The sequence below is a fragment of the Esox lucius genome, chromosome 4 (assembly GCF_011004845.1).
Source record: "Esox lucius isolate fEsoLuc1 chromosome 4, fEsoLuc1.pri, whole genome shotgun sequence".
Taxonomy (NCBI): domain Eukaryota; kingdom Metazoa; phylum Chordata; class Actinopteri; order Esociformes; family Esocidae; genus Esox; species Esox lucius.
Genome location: NC_047572.1, coordinates 16,058,345 through 16,079,750, shown reverse-complemented (window position 1 = coordinate 16,079,750; position 21,406 = coordinate 16,058,345). Strand labels below are relative to the sequence as shown.

The 21,406-nt window shown below is 42.7% G+C and overlaps 1 protein-coding gene across 3 annotated transcripts in view; it reads right to left on the bottom strand.

The window, feature by feature from the left end:
- tenm2 (teneurin transmembrane protein 2) overlaps positions 1–21,102 on the bottom strand; it is a 167,902-nt gene extending 146,800 nt beyond the window's left edge. For 2 of the 3 annotated variants that reach the window (XM_034291909.1, XM_034291912.1), the window contains exon 1: positions 20,836–21,102. In XM_034291909.1, the coding sequence (XP_034147800.1) occupies positions 20,836–21,079 (244 nt within the window). In that variant the 5' untranslated portion in view covers positions 21,080–21,102. Of the gene's footprint in view, positions 1–2,876; positions 2,922–20,835 lie in introns of all 3 variants that reach the window. The other variant, XM_034291908.1, reaches the window with a different exon arrangement.
- Between the last annotated feature and the right edge of the window lie 304 nt (positions 21,103–21,406).

The window sequence follows — 21,406 nt, the reverse complement described above, 5'->3', positions numbered from 1 at the left end:
CAATAATACCCGCTGCAGCCCAATTAAAAGTAACACTGAGGAGAAAGCAATTAAGGGAAAAGGCATGCACAACCAATTTATCCTCAATACTAATTAAAGCTACTATTCTAGGATAGGATGGGATGCAATCGCTCCCAATCAGCTGAGGGGGTGAAGAAGAGGACGAAAAATGCACACACTCACTCGCACACGCACACGCACAAGCAAGGCACATGCATGAAGAAAAAACACTGTGCTGTAAGGATTTGAATATGTGTGTAATGAAAAATCAAACAGCTGTGTTGGCTGCCTGGGTTAATCAGGACTCATCAAGCGAATGCAAAGACGCACAGTAATCAAAGCCGGAACCATCCAGATTAAAAGTGTCTGCTGGGTCTTTACGACTCTGAACAGATGACTTATCTCAAGATTTTCATGAAAACTTAGTTGGAGGAAGACTTTAGGACCGTGACTTAGCATGGGAATCCCTACATACAGAGACAACACAGACACAAGAGAACATAAGAGACAAGAACAGAAGAAAAGAAAAAGGAAGATAACAGAACAGAAGTCAAATTCCTACGCAGAGACCATAATTACACAGGAATGGGACGATAGACGATGTCAGTACTAATCATGATGGAAAAATCGTAAATCAGGGTAATCCTCACAAGTTTGACTTGAATTCAACAGCTTGGCCAGTCACTGAAGATTCCCTGACTGCTTGTGGAGCGAACATCTCATCTCACGTTGTACTACGCCGTAAACATCCTCTGCGATGTATTGTCAATGAAGCTGAATAGCTATAGCGGCCAACCACGTAAATGTCGAGATTTACGCTTTCGTGTATGATTGCAAGAACACCCTTCTTTGACTATATTTTATTGTAATGGATTTTTAAATGCACCAGAACAATATCAATTTCAATGGGGGACTATGCGCAGAGATTAAAGTAAGCCAGGTAAGATAATAGAATTGTCAAATGTCAATTACAATTAAAATTCAAATACAATTTTTAAATGTCGTCATGAGCAGTTTGTATTGTATAGGTTTTACTAAACTCTCCATTGAAAGAATGCAATCTGTTATGAAAAGGCCAATTTTTCCATCAGTCTATTATCGGTCTCTCCTTGGAGGAAGCGCGGTAAACGACTAAGAACAACTTGAAAGTGCTTCACTGTCCATCAAGAAAGTGTCCTCATGGTCGAGGTCGGATCACGAAATGTAAATCCCAGCTGAACTGTTTCCGTGACACCCAAAATATCTGCGATTTGTTGTAAAATCAATACCCAATCCGACTGGTATCCAAAGTCGATCCGAAATATGCCAGGAATGAGGGATTATCAAATCTTAATTTTGTTGGATAATTAGGCTATCAGATGTGTGTCCGAAAGACAAAAAGGCTGTATTAAGTCCACTAAATTGTTGAAACCTGTCTGGCAGTGGCCGTTGATGTTGCACGTGCATTTTATATTATACATGGCCACTCAGATTTCTCACGATCTACTGTATTTTCATGAAAACATCCCTATTTTTAAATACGGCCCCCAAGAAGAGTGTGTATTCTAAACGCATCTCTCTCACCCGCTCGCTAATTTGTGCGCCGTCATTTATCTGTTGAATAAGATTACTTTAGCACAAATTTGGCCTAGTAAAATGAACTTCCCTCAAGAGCTACAGGGCTTCTATTTTATCACCGCACACACATCAACATGTGTTTTGGCTATTCATTGCAATGGAGAATGATGTAATGAATAAACTAAAGTTTCCCAATTCCTTCCCAACAGTACAAGCCTAACCACTACACTTTTCTAGTGAACAAAAAAACCTTCGGATTACATCTCCACTTCCCGCTATATGCAAATACCTGTCCATTCCATTACCGCGGAAAATACCGAGCTGAAACAATGTTGAGCTCAAACAAACCAATGATATTTATCCTAGAAGACATGCAGCTATGAGAGGCGCACGCAGATTTTTAATAAAATATCAGTGTAATAAGATATCAGTGAATATACATATTTCTCTTTCGATTTTCTTAATATAATTTCGTTTACCTTGTATATTGTTAACGCCTTCCTACTGAACGTGACAAGAGAAGACAAATAGATGATCATGTGCGCAGGCCAAAATAACTTCAAACAGCTCTTGCCAGTCACCGAAGCAAGAGCTGTTTCCTGACTACTTGTTTTATTTAACTGGTGGAGCACTTGTCTCACTAAATGCCACTAAACATCCTCTCCAATGTATAGTCAATGAAGCGGGCAAGCATATACATTTAGAGATTCACTTGTTCTAGTATTAATGCAATAAAATCCTAATTTGATATTATTTTATGTTAATGGCATTCTAAATGCACAAGAACAAGACTTATGTAATAGAAGTATATTCGATCAGTAGTTTTGAGCAAGAAACCAGAATTGTAATTGGGATAGTTATTAATTGTTAATTAATCCTGATAAAATTGTAAATCTGGATCATTTCAGCCAAGATAAACATGGCATGAAACTCTCCCTACTACATAAATCATAACCACACACTGATCATAACTATACACTGACCGTAACTACACACTGATCATAACTACACACTGATCATAACTAAACACTGATCATAACCACACACTGAAAAATAACTACACACTGATCATAACTACACACTGATCATAACCACACACTGAAAAATAACTACACACTGATCATAACTACACACTGATCATAACTACACACTGATCATAACCACACACTGAAAAATAACTACACACTGACCATAACTACACACTAACCATAACTGCACACTGTTCATAACTACACACTAACCATAACTACACACTGTTCATAACAACACACTGTTCATAACTACAGACTGACCGTAACTACACAGCAACCATACCATACCTGAGACGAAGTATCGTAGGAAGACAGGAGAAAACTCCACGTAGTCTGAGGGAGCAGGAAGAAATAAGTCCTTTGACATCACTGAAAATTACACCATTGTCTGTCTAGCTACCATTTCTATATCTATATTTCTCTAGAGCCGAGTGTCTGTTCTACAATCAACGTCCAGGATCTCACAAGGACAGGTGAAAGCAGTGTGGGAGTAGGGTGTCTGCGTGTGTGTTGCATAGCCTACCTTGAAGATCCACATGCCTGAGCTAATGGTGTTTTAGGTGAGAACCTCACCAAGTGACAGGGAACATGAGATGAGACAGTGTTACAGCGCTAACTAGCTCTGCTCCGTTGAAACAGTCAAGAGACCGAGAAGAATGGGAACCCACCTGTGCTTCTCCTCAGTGTGGTAGCCCAACAGTAGACAACATACCGCACATGAAGGTCTATGTGTTGTGTGTGTGTGTGTGTGTGTGTGAGAGAGAGACAGTTTAGACATCTAACCAAACAGGCATGCTAATTATTCCTTGTTTCCTATTGTGTTTGCTCGCTGATGATTTTACATTGTGTGAGAAATGCTATACTTTCTCATTGCAGGTCCAGCCTATTCAGGCTTCAGAGGGAGAAACTGCCACCATACAGGGATTGAATTGTTCCAAGGTTCAGAAGCCAACAGGAACAGGAAGTGAAACTGTGAGCGGCAGGTCACCTTGGCATTGCTCCCAAAAATGGTGGAATTACAGTCGCTGTTATAATAAATGGTGCTGGAAAGCAAAGTGGCTAATGTTTCACTTCCATTGTGCTCCATCCACCTACTGCTGTTATAGTCAGACAAAAAGTCAGTCAAAATTCAATGCACCACAATTACCAAGACAATGTTGGTTCTGTGAACAGAAAGGTACAACTTTTACAGTTATTAGACCACCACCAAACATGAATGATTCTGGGGACATTATTCTGCCTGGGCAGAGAGAAGACATGGAAGTGGATTGTGAGTAAACAATTACGAGACATACACAGAGGATGAATTGAAGACAGGAAAGAAAAGAGGGATACGGTGGAATATTAAAAAGTGCTTGAGAGGTATGAGAGAGCTGAAGTTTGAGCGTACAGAATATAAGACAGGATGAAAGGAGGACGGAGGAGAGGAAGAAATAGAAAGTCTTAATCCTTGCTCTCCCTGGTAAAAACTGGGTGTGTGGGCGGTGTGGGGAAGACAGAAGAGGGGAAGGAGGGAAGAGTTGGGGGAGGCAAGTGGGAAAGAGATGAAAGCCTTGGTACTGTTGGGTTGTTTAGAGTTGTGGGCCGTGTCCTCTATTGTTTATTGGACTCTTAATATCTCACCTGGCACAGCCAGAAGAGGACTGGTCACCCCTCTGAGCCTGGGTCCTCTCTAGGTTTCTTCCTAAAATTCGGCCTTCTTTGGGAGTTTTTCCTAGCCACTGAAATTCAACACTACTGTTGTTTGCTCCTTGGGGTTTAAGGCCGGGTGTCTCTGTAAAAGCACTTTGTGACAACTGCTGTTTTAAAAAGGGCTTTCTAAATAAATTCGATTGATTGATTGATTGATTGATTGATATTGTTTCTATGCATCAACTGATAAGTTAAAAGAGGAAGAGATTGAGGGAGAGTGGACAGAGTAAGAGGAGAGAGAAAGAGAGAGTGAGAGGGAATGGAAAAAGTTGCGGTAGAAAAGGAAAGGGATGAACGATGGAGGGACATACAGAGTTGAAGGTCACTCTTGGATGTGGAACACAACAATGGGAAATGGGGATTCTGGGAATGTTGCGCTATTACTGAAATTACAGATGGCTTTCACACACACACACACACGTGGCACATCATTATAACCACCATTAGCACTACAGCCCAGAAGCTAACAGCAAAAATGAAAAGGAGTGTCACGGTCAAATACTTCCTCCTCCCTCAGGCCTCCTCTGTTAGTTCCCGTACACCATGGGGCCCTTCACACCTACTAATGAGGGGATAGAAATAACCGGGACACTCAACCAGAAACATCTGCATTCCACGCCCATTTTCTGACAACACAGACAAGGACAAGTGTGTGCACATTCCTCAGTCTCGAGAGTGCATGTTTAAACAAGTGTACTCATTCTGAGTAGCAACTATGTTTGTTTATACTGTTTTACTGGTTGGATGCACATGTTGTGCGGAGTACAAGTGTACTACAAAAATGTAGGTTGAGATATCCTCACTAGTATAATAATCAATGACAAATCAGGATTAGTGAGGACATTTGACTGTCCCTCATTTAAAAAAAAAATAATGTTTAGGTTAAGGAGTAGAAAATATGTATTTTTTAAATGATGTCAGTTGTGATCCCACAAAAATTCCTCACAAGTATATTACAACCCTGATTCCAAAAACGTTGGGACGCTGTGTAAAATGCAAAAAATAAAACAAAATGCAATGATTTGGAAATAATTAAAATCATTAATGAATTATTTTATCCCTATATTTAATTGAAGACAAAATATCCAATGTTGGAACTGAGCTTTTTTTTGTTTTTGGAAATTTGAAATTCATGTAAAACGTTTCAAAAAAGTTGGGACGGGGTATGTTTACCACTGTTTTGCATCACCACTTCTTTTAACAACACTCTGTAAGCGTTTGGGAACTGAAGAGACCAATTGCTGTAGCTTTGAATGTGAAATGATTTCCCTTTCTTGCTTGATATAGGAATTCATCTGCTCCACAGTTCGGGGTCTCCTTTGTCGTATTTTTCATTTCATATTGCGCCAAATGTTTTCAATGGGTGACAGGTCTGGACTGCAGCCAGGCCGGTTTAGCACCCGGAGTCTTTTACAATATGGCTTGGCTTTGTCTTGCTGAAATAAGCAAAGCCTCCCCGGAAAAAAATTCATTTGGATGGCAGCATATGTTGCACCAAAACCTATATATAATGTTCAGCATTAATAGTGCCTTTAAGTCAAGCATGCCACGTGCACTAATGCACCCCCATACCATCACGGATGCTGGCTTTTGAACTGTCCGCTGATAAGATCCCGGATGGTCTCTCTCCTCTTTAGCCCACAGGATGTGTTGTCCATGATTCCTGAAAATAATCTCAAATATTGATTATTCAGACCACAGGACAGTTTTCCACTTCGCCTGAGTCCATCTACAATGAGCTCTGGCCCAGAAAAGGTGCTGGTGTTTCCAGATGTTGCCATGCATGGTGTTTTCTTTGCATGGTAGACTTTTAACTTGCATTTGTTGATGCAGTGACGTATGGTACTGTGCTCACAGACAATGGTTTTCTGAAGTTTTCATGAGCCCATGCAGTTATTTCCAGAACAGAGTTGTGGCTGTTTTTAATGCAGTGCCGCCTGAGAGCCCGAAGATCACAGCCATCCAATATTGGTTTTCGGCCTTGTCCCTTGTGTACAGAGATTACTCCGGATTCTCTAAATTTTTGATATTTTGTACCGTAGATGATGAGATCCCCAAATTCTTTGCAAGTTCACATTGTGATACATTATTCTTGAATTGTGCCACTATTTGCCTGCACAGTCTTTCACAGAGCGGTGAACTCCTCCCCATCCTCACTTCCACCATGTTTAGTTGTTTAGCATTACGTTGCGTTTCCAGGCTTTTGGTGCCTCTGTTCAAAGCTTTTTTAAATGTGTTGCTGACATTAAATTCAAACTGAGCCTGTATTTTCCAAGAAACAATAACATTTCTCAGTTTCAACATTTGATATGTTGTCTATTTTCTAGTGAATGTATGGTTTAAATGATTTGCACATCATTGCATTCTGTTTATATTTTACACAGTGTCCCAATTTTTGGGAAGTAGGGATGTAAAACAAGCATATGTGTGTGTATGTGTGTGTATGTGATTTAGTGCAGATAGTGAGTGTGTGTGTAAATGGGCTGGAGTTTGTGATTGTAAAAAAGGTCTCTAAGGTGCATATCAGAGGTAGTGAGTCTGACACTCTGACAGCCTGGGGATACAACCTTTTTCAGTCTCTCTTCCTGGCTATGATGGACCTTTGTCTGATGGATGGTAACATGGATGGCTGAGGTCATGGATGATCTGTGTTGCCTTTCTGCGGCACGGTTTGGATTAAAAGCCATGGGGGAAAGCAGCATGCCTGTGGTGGGGTGTTGGGTTGACTCCGCCGCCCTGTGAAGAGCCATACGGTCATGGACGGTGCCGTCGGCCTACCAGGCAGCGAGGCAAGTGTGCGAGAATGCATTAGATGGTTCGTCGGTGGAGGAATCCCAGAGTCCTCTGGGACATGCCTGGTGGTTGAAGAAGAGCTGTTTGTCCGGACCACTCAGACTCCTCTGGGACGTGCACGCTGAGGACATGCGCGCTGAGGATGTGCACGCTGAGGGCGTTTTACCCTCTCAGCAGTGAGCATATTGATGTGTAGTGGGGTGCGCTGCCGCGTTTTGGTTTTTGACTTTCCGCGAGAGGCTACGGCTCACTCTCCCGGCTCCCATCCCCCCTGTTGTTTCAACATAGCGTCTTCATTGTTTCAGCGTTGTGTGGATATTGGGCCACCTTGTTGTCAGAGTACTTGACGGTTATGGGTGAGTAATGAGGTGCTATGCAAATTACACACGGCTCAGGGTGGTGGCTACGAAGGTAATGGTCAGGCCGTCAAAGCATGGTGACTGAAACAGTGGCGGACGTTTTGAAGTAGACAGGGACAACTAAAAGAAGAGGGTATATGATGACAAAAAGTGAGGGAATATGAGTGTAAATTATGCCATTGGGACTATCAGCCACGAGAGGGTTCACACACTTAAGTGTCGTACTCGCACTGTCCACAGAGAACTTGAACTCTGGAGCTTGAACTGCGTCTGCATTAGCGGCAGGGGCTCTCAACGGAGTCTAAGTGTTGCTTTCTTTGAAACGTGTGAAGGAGGCGTTTAGCCTATCTGGGAGTAAGTGTATTTGTATGAGAGTGAGAGAGAAAGGGAGACAAAAAGAGTCTTTACATTTACTGCTTTGAAATCCCGTTTCAACTCTGAAAACTCTATGTAACACTGGCTCACAGAAACAGGCCCACACACCCACCTGGCCACCCAGATCCCCACCAACACACACACACACACACACACACAGCGGTATTTCCCAACTCTGGCATGGTTGCCCCCTTCGTTCGATTAGTTTGGCCTGGTGGGAACACTATCCACAGTCGGGAGTGCACTAAAACAACATGCTGTGGTTTGCAGAACAAAGAAAGAAAACCTGGTCCAGGTCCAGTTCCATTCATACCACAGTGGGCTTCACTACAGGTAAGAATGCAATCTGGACGAAAGACACGAAGGACAAGACTGCACTCAATCCATAAAATGCACAAAGCAGCATAACTTGATATCTCTGAAACATTCTCTGAGCAGCAACGCAGTTATCAGCCCAAACAGAAAGTAACTATATAACGTCTGGGACACACAAGTTGTAATTTTTGATAAACACGGTAAGATTTAAGCAATTTTCTATTTTTCCTGAACTGGTTTCGTTCAGGCATTTTAGATGTGAAACGAACTTGGCGAAATAAAAAATCGGACGTAATGATTAACCAAACTTTGATTCAAACTATAAATCAGAGCATGTGCGTGTTGTATTCCGATTGTATCATTATAGTATGAATGTATGTTTTGTTACAATTATGCTCATTTAGATATTTAAGGACAAAATAATATCTGTGTGTTTAGATTCTCTCTCAAGGTGTCATGCTCTGTCAACCTCAGGAATGTGTGATTGACCATTTGGCTTCAGGGGTTGAGTGATCTGGGAATGAATGCATTGTTCCAGGTAAACACGCCTAACTAGTACATATTTACGACTATGCTGTAATTCCAATAAATAACTGAATGTATCTCTCCCTCGTCTCAACCGTGTGAAAACACATGAACAGTTCTTGGAGGACTTAATCTAGGACCCAGAATAATGGAAGATCCACTATTCCAGTTTGGACCACAGTCCTGACCTTGGGCCAAACACATGAGTGTTCTTCACTAAGTTGAGTGACCTGCAAAAAGAGACTGGGTGGAGATTGCCCAACAACATAGCAGATGCTTGAAGGGGGTCCAGGTCACTACACCCGCTTCCTTTACAGTTCTGAAGTGTGGACCACCTCACTCCAAACTGGTCTGCCTCCTTTCACCGTTGATGCCACTGTAGGTGAACAGCAGGACGGTGAGGGACCAATAACACTGTCATAGAGAAGCATACCGATGATCGACAACGGAGGATTACTCACAGGCCTATCACAATTGACAGATACAGATCGCATTCTCCATCTGCGGGGAAGGGGTGTCTTTTTCTTTTGGTGGGACGGTGAAGCAGTACTTGTTTTACATGAACTTCTAGGCTGGCAGGCCTGTTTTCTGTTCTTGGTGGGGTGGTGGAGAGGGAAGTAGGGAAGACCAGGAAGCTTCAGCTGCATGGGGTGTGGCGGACAGGCCCTGGAGCAACGCTGCTGGGGCTTATGCGGGCTCACCTGACATGGAACAGCATCTCCACTCTAAACAGGTGAATAGAGGTGTGGGTGTTTGAAGAGGTTTGGGGTGTCTGGAGGACGCACAGTGGACAAGGATCTTTTTCTACTATGATTAGGGGTAGACAAAAAACAACTGTCACACTGCTAAAAGGCTCTGTGGATGTGGTGGGCAGGCTGGAGGAGAGACTGAGGGTTGAGTATGAATGTGGTGGGAAACTTTGGACTATTCATCTGTAAATGGGACCATTAGGGGGTGTTGTGCTTGGTCAAAATAACAGGGAGATCTGGAGTGCAGTTACATTTTTCTTTTACATGGAACATTATGAGCATCATGTCTGTGGGTTTAATGTGATGTGTTACTCGTAAACTGTGTCTCTAACGTAGTCATACATTTGGCAAATGGTTAGGAAGCGCAGCTCAGTTTCCACCTATTTTGTGAGCGGTGTGCATATTGCCTGTCTGCCTGTGGATGCCTCTCTCATTGGCCATGCTCACTGAATCTGTACATAACATATTATATGAATTTGGGGTGAGGTTTTGTGTGGAACTCCTCACGATACTTTTGTGGAATCATATAGTAGTCTCAATTACTGTGTTCATCCCATTTTGTTAATTCTTGGTTGTTAACTTGACCTCAGACCTCAAAACCATAGAATGGGTTCTGTAACTGAATGTAGTATTTTTTTTTTCCTGACCCTGATTGGCACGTCACATTCTAAGTCTAGATTTATTGGAGCAGAAGGTCATTCTTGGCGGGCAAATCATTCAAAGCCTTGTTAATGTGTTGATATTTACATACATTTTGTTCGCTCTACTGCAAAAGTGCATAGGTAGAACTTGTGTTTATTGTCCTTTATCAATCATGTGCAATAACAAGTTCATAATAAATGTCCATGCAAAGTGTGACATTTATCAAAATGAATGTTTGTTACAGTGGTAGTGGATTTACGTTTACTCGAGATCATATGTATGCAGAGCCTTTTGGTTAAAGAAGGGAACTGCTTGTCAAATGTCATCATTAGGAAAATGTATTTTCTTGATTGTGTGAATGAAATAATAATGAAGAATAATAATTAAATGTTTTCCCTTTGTGAAATCATGCAATATTTCTTAACAGACTACAATATATCACATTATTTAACCACAACAGTGCATAACAATCCATATAAAGTACAGTCATTTGTTTCAATTATAGCCACGTGCAAAGCTATTGTTTAACAATATAACAGACTGAGATAATGGGAAATCGAATGGGAGATGGCTGATTTTGCTCTGATGAAAGATTTGGCACACACTGCATTTCGCAAAGGGCACATTTTGATAGACAGATAAGACATTTCTGCAGAAAGTACAGATCAGTTGATATAGTTTTTTTTTTTAAACCTATTTCAGAAAACCAAACAAAGATAAAGCATGCCATTCTAGCTGCATAGCAAAGTGCTATCCACCTTCAGGTTTCTGGCAAGAGGGGTTTATTATCCAGTAAAGGGTTTTTACAAAACGATCGTAGGAGTAGACGGCACCCAGATTGCTGTGAAAGCATAGTCCCAAGACCAGTTCAACTTCGTGAACAGTCTTCCAGTCATATAACATGCGGTTGATTTGTGATACCTAAACAGCCCTACAGACGGTGGTGAGGTGGCCTGGTGGGACCAACAGCTCCTTCATTCTACAGAACAACAACCATGGCACCTTGACAACATGATTAAGCTGTTCAGGATGGACGGCTTGGGTGCAGACTGTTGAATTTACACATTTGAAAGACGGTACACTTGAAAGACAGTAAATAGTGATAAAGTGACACCAAGTGTGTATTTTACTGGAAAAATACAATGGATCAAGCCAAAACTCAGCCATGAAATGTTGGCATGGAACTCTGCCTCTGACACACGAGCACCGACATCTCCATTTAAATCATTGTGTATGTGCCGCGGTATTTCTTAGTATGGCATTTTATATTTCCCACAGGTCATCGATTTCGACCCTAAAAGGTTAATCACCAGTGTATTTATCAATAGTGATCTCTAACTGGTATGTGTCACACGTTTGTAGAATAGTTTGATTACTCTAATATTTAAATGCATGCGAACATTCTAAATTGAGTGAATAAAAAAAATATTGAATTGTTTCTAAGCAATATTGAGGCCTCAGGGATCTGGATCCTATTGGAACACCACTGGTTTTGTTTTACTGATTCAATGCCAGGACCCATATCAGAAACAACCCTGTGAGTTTGAAACAACACATGAAGAAGAAGGGAGAGTAGGCTTACGCATCTGTGCTGTTTGTTTTCATTTATGACTTTCACTGGCTTTGTGAGATCAAAATCAATCACAAGACACCCACAACCTTCCTCCCTAATTTGTGCGGTCAATTCTGTCTCCAGGTTTGTAGATTGGGCTGATTAGATTCTGGTTTCAAATATATGGGAAGATTCCAAAGCAGATAATCATTTTGAAAAGTTGAAGAATGAGTCTGTGCTCTGTATACATAATCATTTTGTTTAGTATCTCTCTCCATTCATCCTGGCCCCCGCTGTGTGGCCTCCTGTTTAATAACTGTCTAGTAGTGAAGGAGAGGGTAGGAGAGCAGAGGAGAGGAGGGGGAGGACAGGCCCAGTCTGGACTAGACCGCTCTGCCGGTAGAACCACATGTTGATAGAAGTGACATTTACAGTCTCTGTCATTAATCAACGAGCTGCCAAAACCCAGCCAACAGGGTCAGACTCACAGTAAACATTATATTTAGTATGGTAACAAACTACGTGATGGAACAAATTCTGTTAGGTGTAAATGCATGAAATATATTGTCACCATGGTTCAAACAGACTGAATTGAAAATGTATGATAATCGTTATCATACCTCTAATCTTAGTCAGCGGGGATTTTAAGAAAGATTTTAAAATGACTTCAGTATATGTATTTAAATATAACTTTAAGAAATGCACTGTCTATTGTTGTTATATGACTCAAAGCATTGTAGTTTATGTTTTGGTATTATATATATATATATTTTTTTAAGAGTACTGTTTTAAACATTTAATCAAGTCAGGTTATTACATGATCACATAATAGCTTGTAATTTTTGGTAGATTGTCTAAATCAGAAAAAAAATTAAAATCTGTGGAACTCCTTAACCCAGAGGTATTCAACAATCTCCTCAGGAAACCCCGGTCATTCTGCGTATTTCATCCATTTCAGAGCTAGCACACCTGATTAGACTTGTCAGCTAATTATCAAGCCCTTGATTAGTGAATCAGGCAGTATCATCTTTCTTGCAGAGGGCAGCAGGTTTTCCTCAATTACTTTTCTGTACATAGCTACATTCATTTTCCCTTCTATAATGACAAGTGCTCCAATTTCTGACAACAAAAAAAATAAAAAGCTATATGCTTGAAGGAACATTTCATCCGAGCAGAACTGTTCCTATCTGTCGCAAAACAGCTAAAACAAACACAAGTGTAGCTATTTTGTTGATATTCTGGGTACTAAACAACTAGAACAAACCACTGATTAGCTTCATTGACACAGAACTAACGACCAGATTTTGTGGCGAATCTGGTTGTTGAAATGTCATTGTTGGAAAAAGCACTGCTGGTAAATGTGTGTTTATGTCGATTTTCTTTGCCAATTGTGGTAAAGGCGGGATTAACTCTGCAAAGTGGCATTTACAGAACGTCAGTGTTTGTATGCAATCTGACTACTACGGCCAGGCACAGAACACAACACTGGAATCAATGTTGATCTTTCAAAAAAAACTCTTTATAACTCTCAGTTTCGTACTTTCCTTTGGTCATATTCCTTGGGGGAAGGCATCTACATTCACTATTAATGCTAGACCTTGTGGAAGTCTACAAACAGGAAATGGACACTTACGTATATGTTGAGAAGATGCTGTATATTCACAATGTAAATGTATCATTGCTAGCTAGTTAGATTAGTATACAATTAGCTGAGCTATGATGAACATCCCCCTAAACAGTGGGGATGGGGTTCTTTGGGTGATGTGCCACGTAGAGTACAATGTGTGTCAGACTTAGGGGGGCATACTTCAAACAGGAGGCAAACCCTCGATATAGGCTTTCTTGAATATGGGTTTCCTTCTGGCCAGCCTGCCATACCCACAGATTTGGCCACCAGCAAGCTAGAAAACATGAGTACCAAAGGAAATCTATCCATCTACCTATCTATCCATCCATCCATCCACCCATCCATCCACCCATCCATCCATCCATCCATCCATCCACCTATCATGTAATACTCTTTGTGGCCTCCTGTATAAATACTGTCTGGTAGTAAAGGAGTGAGGAAAGAGGAAAGGCTGAAAAGGGATGAGAGAAATAGAGTGAAAAGAAGAGGGAGGGGTAAAAGAGGACAGTGAAGGAAAGGGGGAGGACAGGCCCAGTCTGGACAAGGCTGCTCTGCTGGTAGAACCACATGTTGATAGAAGTGACATTTACAGTCTCTGTCATTAATCAGAGAGCTGCCAAAACCCAGCCAACAGGGTCAGACTCACAGTAAACACACATATACCAGGGAGATCACACAAGATAGACACCTATTTTAGATGTTTGTCCAGGTGGGAAAAATATCTTATAGTGTTTAGTGTTTGTATAGTGTTTGTCTTGCATGGCAATGCCCGGTAAATGAATATCCCAGTACCAAAAGATCCTGACCCCTTCTGAAATGATATAGTCACTATTGGGTTGAAGTGCAAACTGAGTGTTTTACACGTTTTCTCAATCGCTTAGGCTAATTTTTTGAAACAGTCTTAACATTCTCTAAACTGTAAGTACAATCGTCACAACTGTTTCATGGGACATCACAACTCTATGGCATGTCTGCAAAATGTAGTAACCTACCCACATTTCTTTTGAATTCATGCTTCAAAACCTAGTTATTGTGTCAGTAAATTGGCCAGTGCCACCAAAATGAAAAGTTTTTTTTGTAACAGTGGGAGCCGTATTAGTCAAAATGTTTAGATGTTTTTTCACCAAGGCAGTCAACACTGGAAATGTTAGTTTTGTTGTACTTGTTGACTGCCTGCTTACTGTACAACAGTAGGGTGTCCGTTTTGTCCAGCGGAATGCAATTGTGTATCACACAGTGCTGTTTAGATACCAGTTTCAATGGTAGGTAAAAGTTTACTAGGAAAAGTCAATATAGTACAATATTGTAGTACACAGAACAAGGATATGCACATTTTGTATGTACTGTATACAGTCAATTTATTTTTGTAGCAATGTGTTACATGTAAACAGAATATTCACATTTGCATGTCTATTCTTACACATCTTATTTCTCATCCACAAACATGTAGCTCCTGTTCAGGGTTGTGACGTTCCTTCATGTTCAGAAATGATAGTGATTGTGCTGTGTGCAAAACTGCAAATATATTCCAAACCTGATTGGTAAGATTGTGATTCCTATTTCTTTACTATGTCACCTTGCATTAAATACGCCAATTTAGCAGACATCACAAACATTCCATATCATAGATATCTAGGGAATATACTGTACATGTATGTCTCACAGATTTAGCTAACTGAATGGATCATTTTGCATGTGATGGCTCACACAATGAAAGAATGTTTAGAAGTTATGAAGAGTAAGAAAATTTCACTGAGAATCAACTCATCAGTTTTGATCAGCCAGCCATGTGCATGTAGGTATTGTGCCTACTGTAGACAACTGTACTGTACTTAAGCTTTTGCCTAAGTTCAAATCTGGTGTGAACAAGAAACTAACTGTTCAGAGATTTGTACTCATTTTTATGAAAAATAAACTGTCAAACCCAAAGTGATTGAGAAAAACTGTAATTTGAGTGTATCTTCATCAAGATTAATCAACACACCCTGAAATACTTTCCTCTCACCATCACTCTTCTACATGTTTGCTACTTGACATCTTTGTCCACAAAACCTATTTTCCAGAATTCTGGAGGCTCTTTTGGTAAAATGTTTAGGTAATCTTGTTTGTGAGCCTAACTAGTGTCTTTGTTCTTTCTTTGTCTTGGCCTCTACGGGTGGTACTGGCTGACACGTTCACGTCCACCTGGGGTAGTGTGTCCTCGATCTGTGGGATGGTTGTCACTTCATTGTACGTTTCTTCATAACGTGAGCATTATTTTGCCATCCACTAAGGTCTTCCTTGTTTGCAATAGCTACATGTATGCTAACCAGGGTGGGGAAAAATGTCGCCATCCAGATACTAGTTATATATTGTATTATTGTAAGGCCATTCTGAGTGTCCTTTGCGAGTCTGAGGTCGGAGACCTTTGGATGCCATACAGAAATTATGGAGAGCACCTCCAAGACAGCAGAGAAAACTGCTTGTCTCTAATCCAAAGGGTTAGTAAGAAATACAACCCATATCACTGGAGCTGCCTTTTTCTTCCTGCACAATATCTAGCACATTCTTTCAACATGGTCTGTAAATAAATCCCTGGTCGCTGTTAACAAAACAACCTGCTAAGCAGACAGAAGGTCTATGGTAAACACATTTGATAGACACAGGATGAAAAGATAATGGTCTGCTCCTCAAGAGATTATTAAAAGTAGGATTCATACAGGACAAATGTAAGCCTAAACAACAGTTATTATTCAAATGATTGGCAACCTTGATTAAAGCCAGCAAAAAAGGCCACATGAAATAAACCGCACAGGTAATGATGAAAACTGTATTTTTCAACATACATGGTGAAAAAAGGTTGAGGGGGATTAGGGTTATGGATTATGGATAAATATGTGATAAGAGACCATGATAAATACTTCATCATGGTTGAGTCCGCTGGATTGTTAATAAAGTACCATACATTAAACGTTCAAAAAATGTAATAAAGTTCCTAATCTGAGTAGTACAGAAGAAGGCTGAGGAGGGGAGAGTGGAGGACAGTAGATTAGACTGACCACACTTCAATGACATGGGCAATCAGACTGCAGAGGAGATGAGATGGACTCGAACTTACACCCACACTGAGCCAGTCTGAAACTGAGGCTGACATGCATGCAGTAATAGTAGACCTCTGTGTGGTCATGGAGCCTTCTGTCAGCCACGATGGAACATCTCATCCTACATTGAGGACAAATCTCAGCTACAGCTACAGCAGCTCTGGACTGGTCTCAGACTGTAGGGACACTCACTGTTCTGGACTGGTCTCAGACTGTAGGGACACTCAGTGTTCTGGACTGGTCTCAGACTGTAGGGACACTCACTGTTCTGGACTGGTCTCAGACTGTAGGGAAACTCAGTGTTCTGGACTGGTCTCAGACTGTAGGGACACTCACTGTTCTGGACTGGTCTCAGACTGTAAGGGACACTCACTGTTCTGGACTGGTCTCAGACTGTAGGGACACTCACTGTTCTGGACTGGTCTCAGACTGTAGGGACACTCAGTGTTCTGGACTGGTCTCAGACTGTAGGGGACACTCACTGTTCTGGACTGGTCTCAGACTGTAGGGACACTCAGTGTTCTGGACTGGTCTCAGACTGTAGGGACACTCAGTGTTCTGGACTGGTCTCAGACTGTAGGGACACTCATTGTTCTGGACTGGTCTCAGACTGTAGGGACACACTGTTCTGGACTGGTCTCAGACTGTAGGGGACACACTGTTCTGGACTGGTCTCAGACTGTAGGGACACTCAGTGTTCTGGACTGGTCTCAGACTGTAGGGACACTCATTGTTCTGGACTGGTCTCAGACTGTAGGGACACTCAGTGTTCTGGACTGGTCTCAGACTGTAGGGACACTCACTGTTCTAGACTGGTCTCAGACTGTAGGGGACACTCACTGTTCTGGACTGGTCTCAGACTGTAGGGACACTCAGTGTTCTGGACTGGTCTCAGACTGTAGGGACACACTGTTCTGGACTGGTCTCAGACTGTAGGGGACACACTGTTCTGGACTGGTCTCAGACTGTAGGGACACTCAGTGTTCTGGACTGGTCTCAGACTGTAGGGACACTCAGTGTTCTGGACTGGTCTCAGACTGTAGGGGACACTCACTGTTCTGGACTGGTCTCAGACTGTAGGGACACTCAGTGTTCTGGACTGGTCTCAGACTGTAGGGACACTCACTGTTCTGGACTGGTCTCAGACTGTAGGGACACTCATTGTTCTGGACTGGTCTCAGACTGTAGGGACACTCAGTGTTCTGGACTGGTCTCAGACTGTAGGGACACACTGTTCTGGACTGGTCTCAGACTGTAGGGGACACACTGTTCTGGACTGGTCTCAGACTGTAGGGACACTCATTGTTCTGGACTGGTCTCAGACTGTAGGGGACACACTGTTCTGGACTGGTCTCAGACTGTAGGGACACTCAGTGTTCTGGACTGGTCTCAGACTGTAGGGGACACTCACTGTTCTGGACTGGTCTCAGACTGTAGGGACACTCAGTGTTCTGGACTGGTCTCAGACTGTAGGGACACTCAGTGTTCTGGACTGGTCTCAGACTGTAGGGGACACTCACTGTTCTGGACTGGTCTCAGACTGTAGGGACACTCAGTGTTCTGGACTGGTCTCAGACTGTAGGGACACACTGTTCTGGACTGGTCTCAGACTGTAGGGACACTCAGTGTTCTGGACTGGTCTCAGACTGTAGGGACACTCAGTGTTCTGGACTGGTCTCAGACTGTAGGGGACACTCACTGTTCTGGACTGACCCGAACAGTGTCTCTGATTGCATGTATCAGAATGCCTCTATCAATTAGGTCATTTTCAACGTTACTGTTAAAACAACATTACTGGTTCCTCCAACAAAGCGCAATCTAGCTGTCTGGAACCCTGCCAACCACAATCTGTTCTGTAGTTTACACACACTGTGTCAATTCTACTGAACTCTATTACACCTGTTGTTAATGGTTGCTGTTCCTGCAAGGACTTCAATACAGGCTCATGTGCGGATATTCTGTAGCCTAGTTTAAGTACATAAGATCTTTGGGTTGTTTGCTTAAGACTAGTGCAAAGAAGCTAGCAAAGTACTACTCTGTGTCAGAGGTCATGGGCAGTCTTGGTGTGTGGAGAGGTTCCTATTTGTATTCTTGATTGTCGATGCACATAACCTTGGGAATGTCTGAACCCTATTTATTTGTAAAAAGGAAGTTGACTGTGTGTGGCCACCCTGCATGTAGTGGGTAAGAAAACCTGTGGATAGTGGATTGATGACCCTGTAGATAATGGATGGGAAACACTGTAGGTAGTGGTTAGGGGACCATGTATGTAGTGGGTAGGAGACCCTGTAGGTAGTGGGAAGAAGACCCTGTAGGTAGTGGGTAGGAGACCCTGTAGGTAGTGGGTAGGAGACCCTGTAGGTAGTGGGAAGGAGACCATGTAGGTAGTGGATAGGAGACCATGTAGGTAGTGGGTAGGAGACCCTGTAGTTAGTGGGTAGGAAATCATGTAGGTAGTGGGTAGGAGACCCTGTAGTTAGTGGGTAGGAAACCATGTAGGTAGTGGGTAGGAGACCATGTAGGTGGTGGGTAGGAGACCATGTAGGTAGTGGGTAGGAGACCATGTAGGTAGTGGGTAGGAGACCATGTAGGTAGTAGATAGGAGACCCTGTTGGTAATATATAGAAGACCTTGTAGGTAGTGTGAACTGAATATTGAAACTATATGACAGGTAGAAAGCTTCACATAAGTCTAGGTTATTACGGAGAACTGGAGAAATGGAGGACAGGACAGTAAGGGGGGAAGCAGAGGAAATTAAGGGTCAGAGGAAGAGTAGTTAGAGAGTGTAAAATAACTAAAGAACGGAGTGAGAGGAAATAGAGGAATTAGAAGTTTCAAATTGGAGAGATGAAGGACAGAGAAGATATTCTAATCTCTCCTTTAACAGCCATGATCAGTTACAACCAATCAGTGATAACCAGCACCCAATCAAAAAATTTTCAACACATTTTCAACTGAAAGAGACTCACACCAAACTGTCTCACACCTGACCATTAAAACAGGCGCAGGGCAGATCAATATTACACAACGATCCGAACAAAAACAAATCTGTAATGTTCCTGAAGTCATTTTAACAGTGTTACTGTGTACGGGTAGCTGACTGACAAAGAAAAGTGGAAAACAAGAAAGAGAGAAGTGAGTGTGGTTTAATAATAACACAGTTACATCTTCCTCCAAGAAATGTTTTTCTCATAAATTCATAAATATCTAATATTCTAAAAGGGTCTTTGCAAATACTGTATTAGAGCTCCCCTCTGGTCACTTGGTTTTGCATCCAGTAAGCAAGCCTAAAATATCACTAGAGTTTTGTGTTCACAGTTCTGTTCCACCTCTCTGTTCCTCTTCTACTCTGTCCCCCACGTATGGTCCCCTCAGTGATGTAACTTTGTAATGTTTTCAAGTTCAGTGAAATAACAGTAATTGTTTTAAGATTTCTACATTGTATCAGAAAATCTACTTTTGTCTCAGGTTCTGCTGTGGTTCAGGGACTGCGCATCCTTCACTCTACAGAAAGTCAGATGTCAGTGGCAAGGCTGCACTCACAGAGCTTGTACTTTGTCAAGGTTTGTCTATGTTATTTATCAGCGACACTGCTGAAATAGTTTTTCACTGACACACTGTCGATTTACGGCCGTTTTGCTCTGTGTTTGTGCTTGCCAATAGGACATGTAGTTTGGTTTTGACTGTGATAGTACTTAATTCTTCTGATTGATTGGACGTTCTTGTCCTGCGGCTTCGGTAAAGCAGGTTAGTGTAGTCTGAGTACCAGCTGGAGAAAGGGACTCTCTCTCTCCGCGGTGTGACAGTACATATGGTGCAGTAACACTGTTTGACTCCAGTAGTCACACTACCCACGATGCATCTGCTGCTCTGAGAATGGAGAGACCTGAGACACTGTGGGGGAGGAGGCATCGACCAGTTAAACCAGCCAGTGTCACCATGTTCCTTCTCTCCCCCTCCACTTTCAGTCTCTTTCTTCCTCCCTGTCTTTCTTGCTATTACTTGCTCAACTTCTCTTCATCTCTCTCCTATCTCTGCCCATAAGGCAGGGAAAACAAAGCTTAGTGTTATTGATTCCATCTATCTATCTCTAGACTAGTCTAGTCTTCCTCCACCGCCCTCTCTCCAGCCTAGAAAACAGAGCTTAGTTAATGCAGATCAATGGTATAGACTCAGTCCCATCCTCTGTCTGTCTCTACCCCCCCCCCCCCCCCCCCCGCAGTCTCTGCGTCTCTCTTTCTCTCCCTCTCTCCTTCCCTCTATCTCCATCTGGGAAACAGAGCTCCTAGATCAATGCCACGTTCTTGTTATACTGCGGGAGCCCTCACAGAATCAGTGGATGTGGTTAATTCAGCTGATCGTCATGGTTGTGTGCGTAAACATTTAGCTGACAGCCAGGGGAGACCTTATGAGGCTGAGTCAGTGTGGGACTAGGGGACAGTGTTTGTGTGCAAGGGGGGAAGCAGCCAGACACTACACTACAGGCAAACAATACGGGGAGAACAGGCACTAAAACAGTCCCCGGTCCAAACACTCACCCTGCCTGTTGTACTCGTCCACCTCGCGGTGCACCAGGTCGGCCACACTGCAGCCCCCGTAAACCAGCCTCTGGTCGTGGTGGTCGAAGGCCTTGAGGGTCTCGCTGGAGCTGTAGGACTTCTGAGTGGGCACGCGGCACTCTTCCGTGTCCAGGGAGGCGGTGGCGTACTGCGGGTCTTTACCGCACCAGGCCCTGGTCAGAGAGCACGGCTGCTGCTGCCCCCGGCGGTCCTTCAGATCCATGCTGGTCGCGGTGGGGGTGTGGGGGTGTGTGGGGGGGGGTCGGAGGCCTCCTAGAGGGGCGTAACGGTCACACTCCCCTTCAGTCCACTGGGAGGAGAGGGGGTGCGTGTCGAAAGGAAAAGAAAGAGACGCATGTCATTTGTCAAGAAATTCTTACGGTAACAATACATTTTGGGAGGTAGATTTCTTTCTTCTGGGAGGTAGAATATCCGGGGAGGTTGTATTTTCAGGAAACGGTCTAATCAAAGCTGTCAGACATCACCAGAGGAGGTGCACAGTAGTCTTCAGCTGCAGCTGTGAACCTGGGCCTGGGTTAGTCAGATGCTG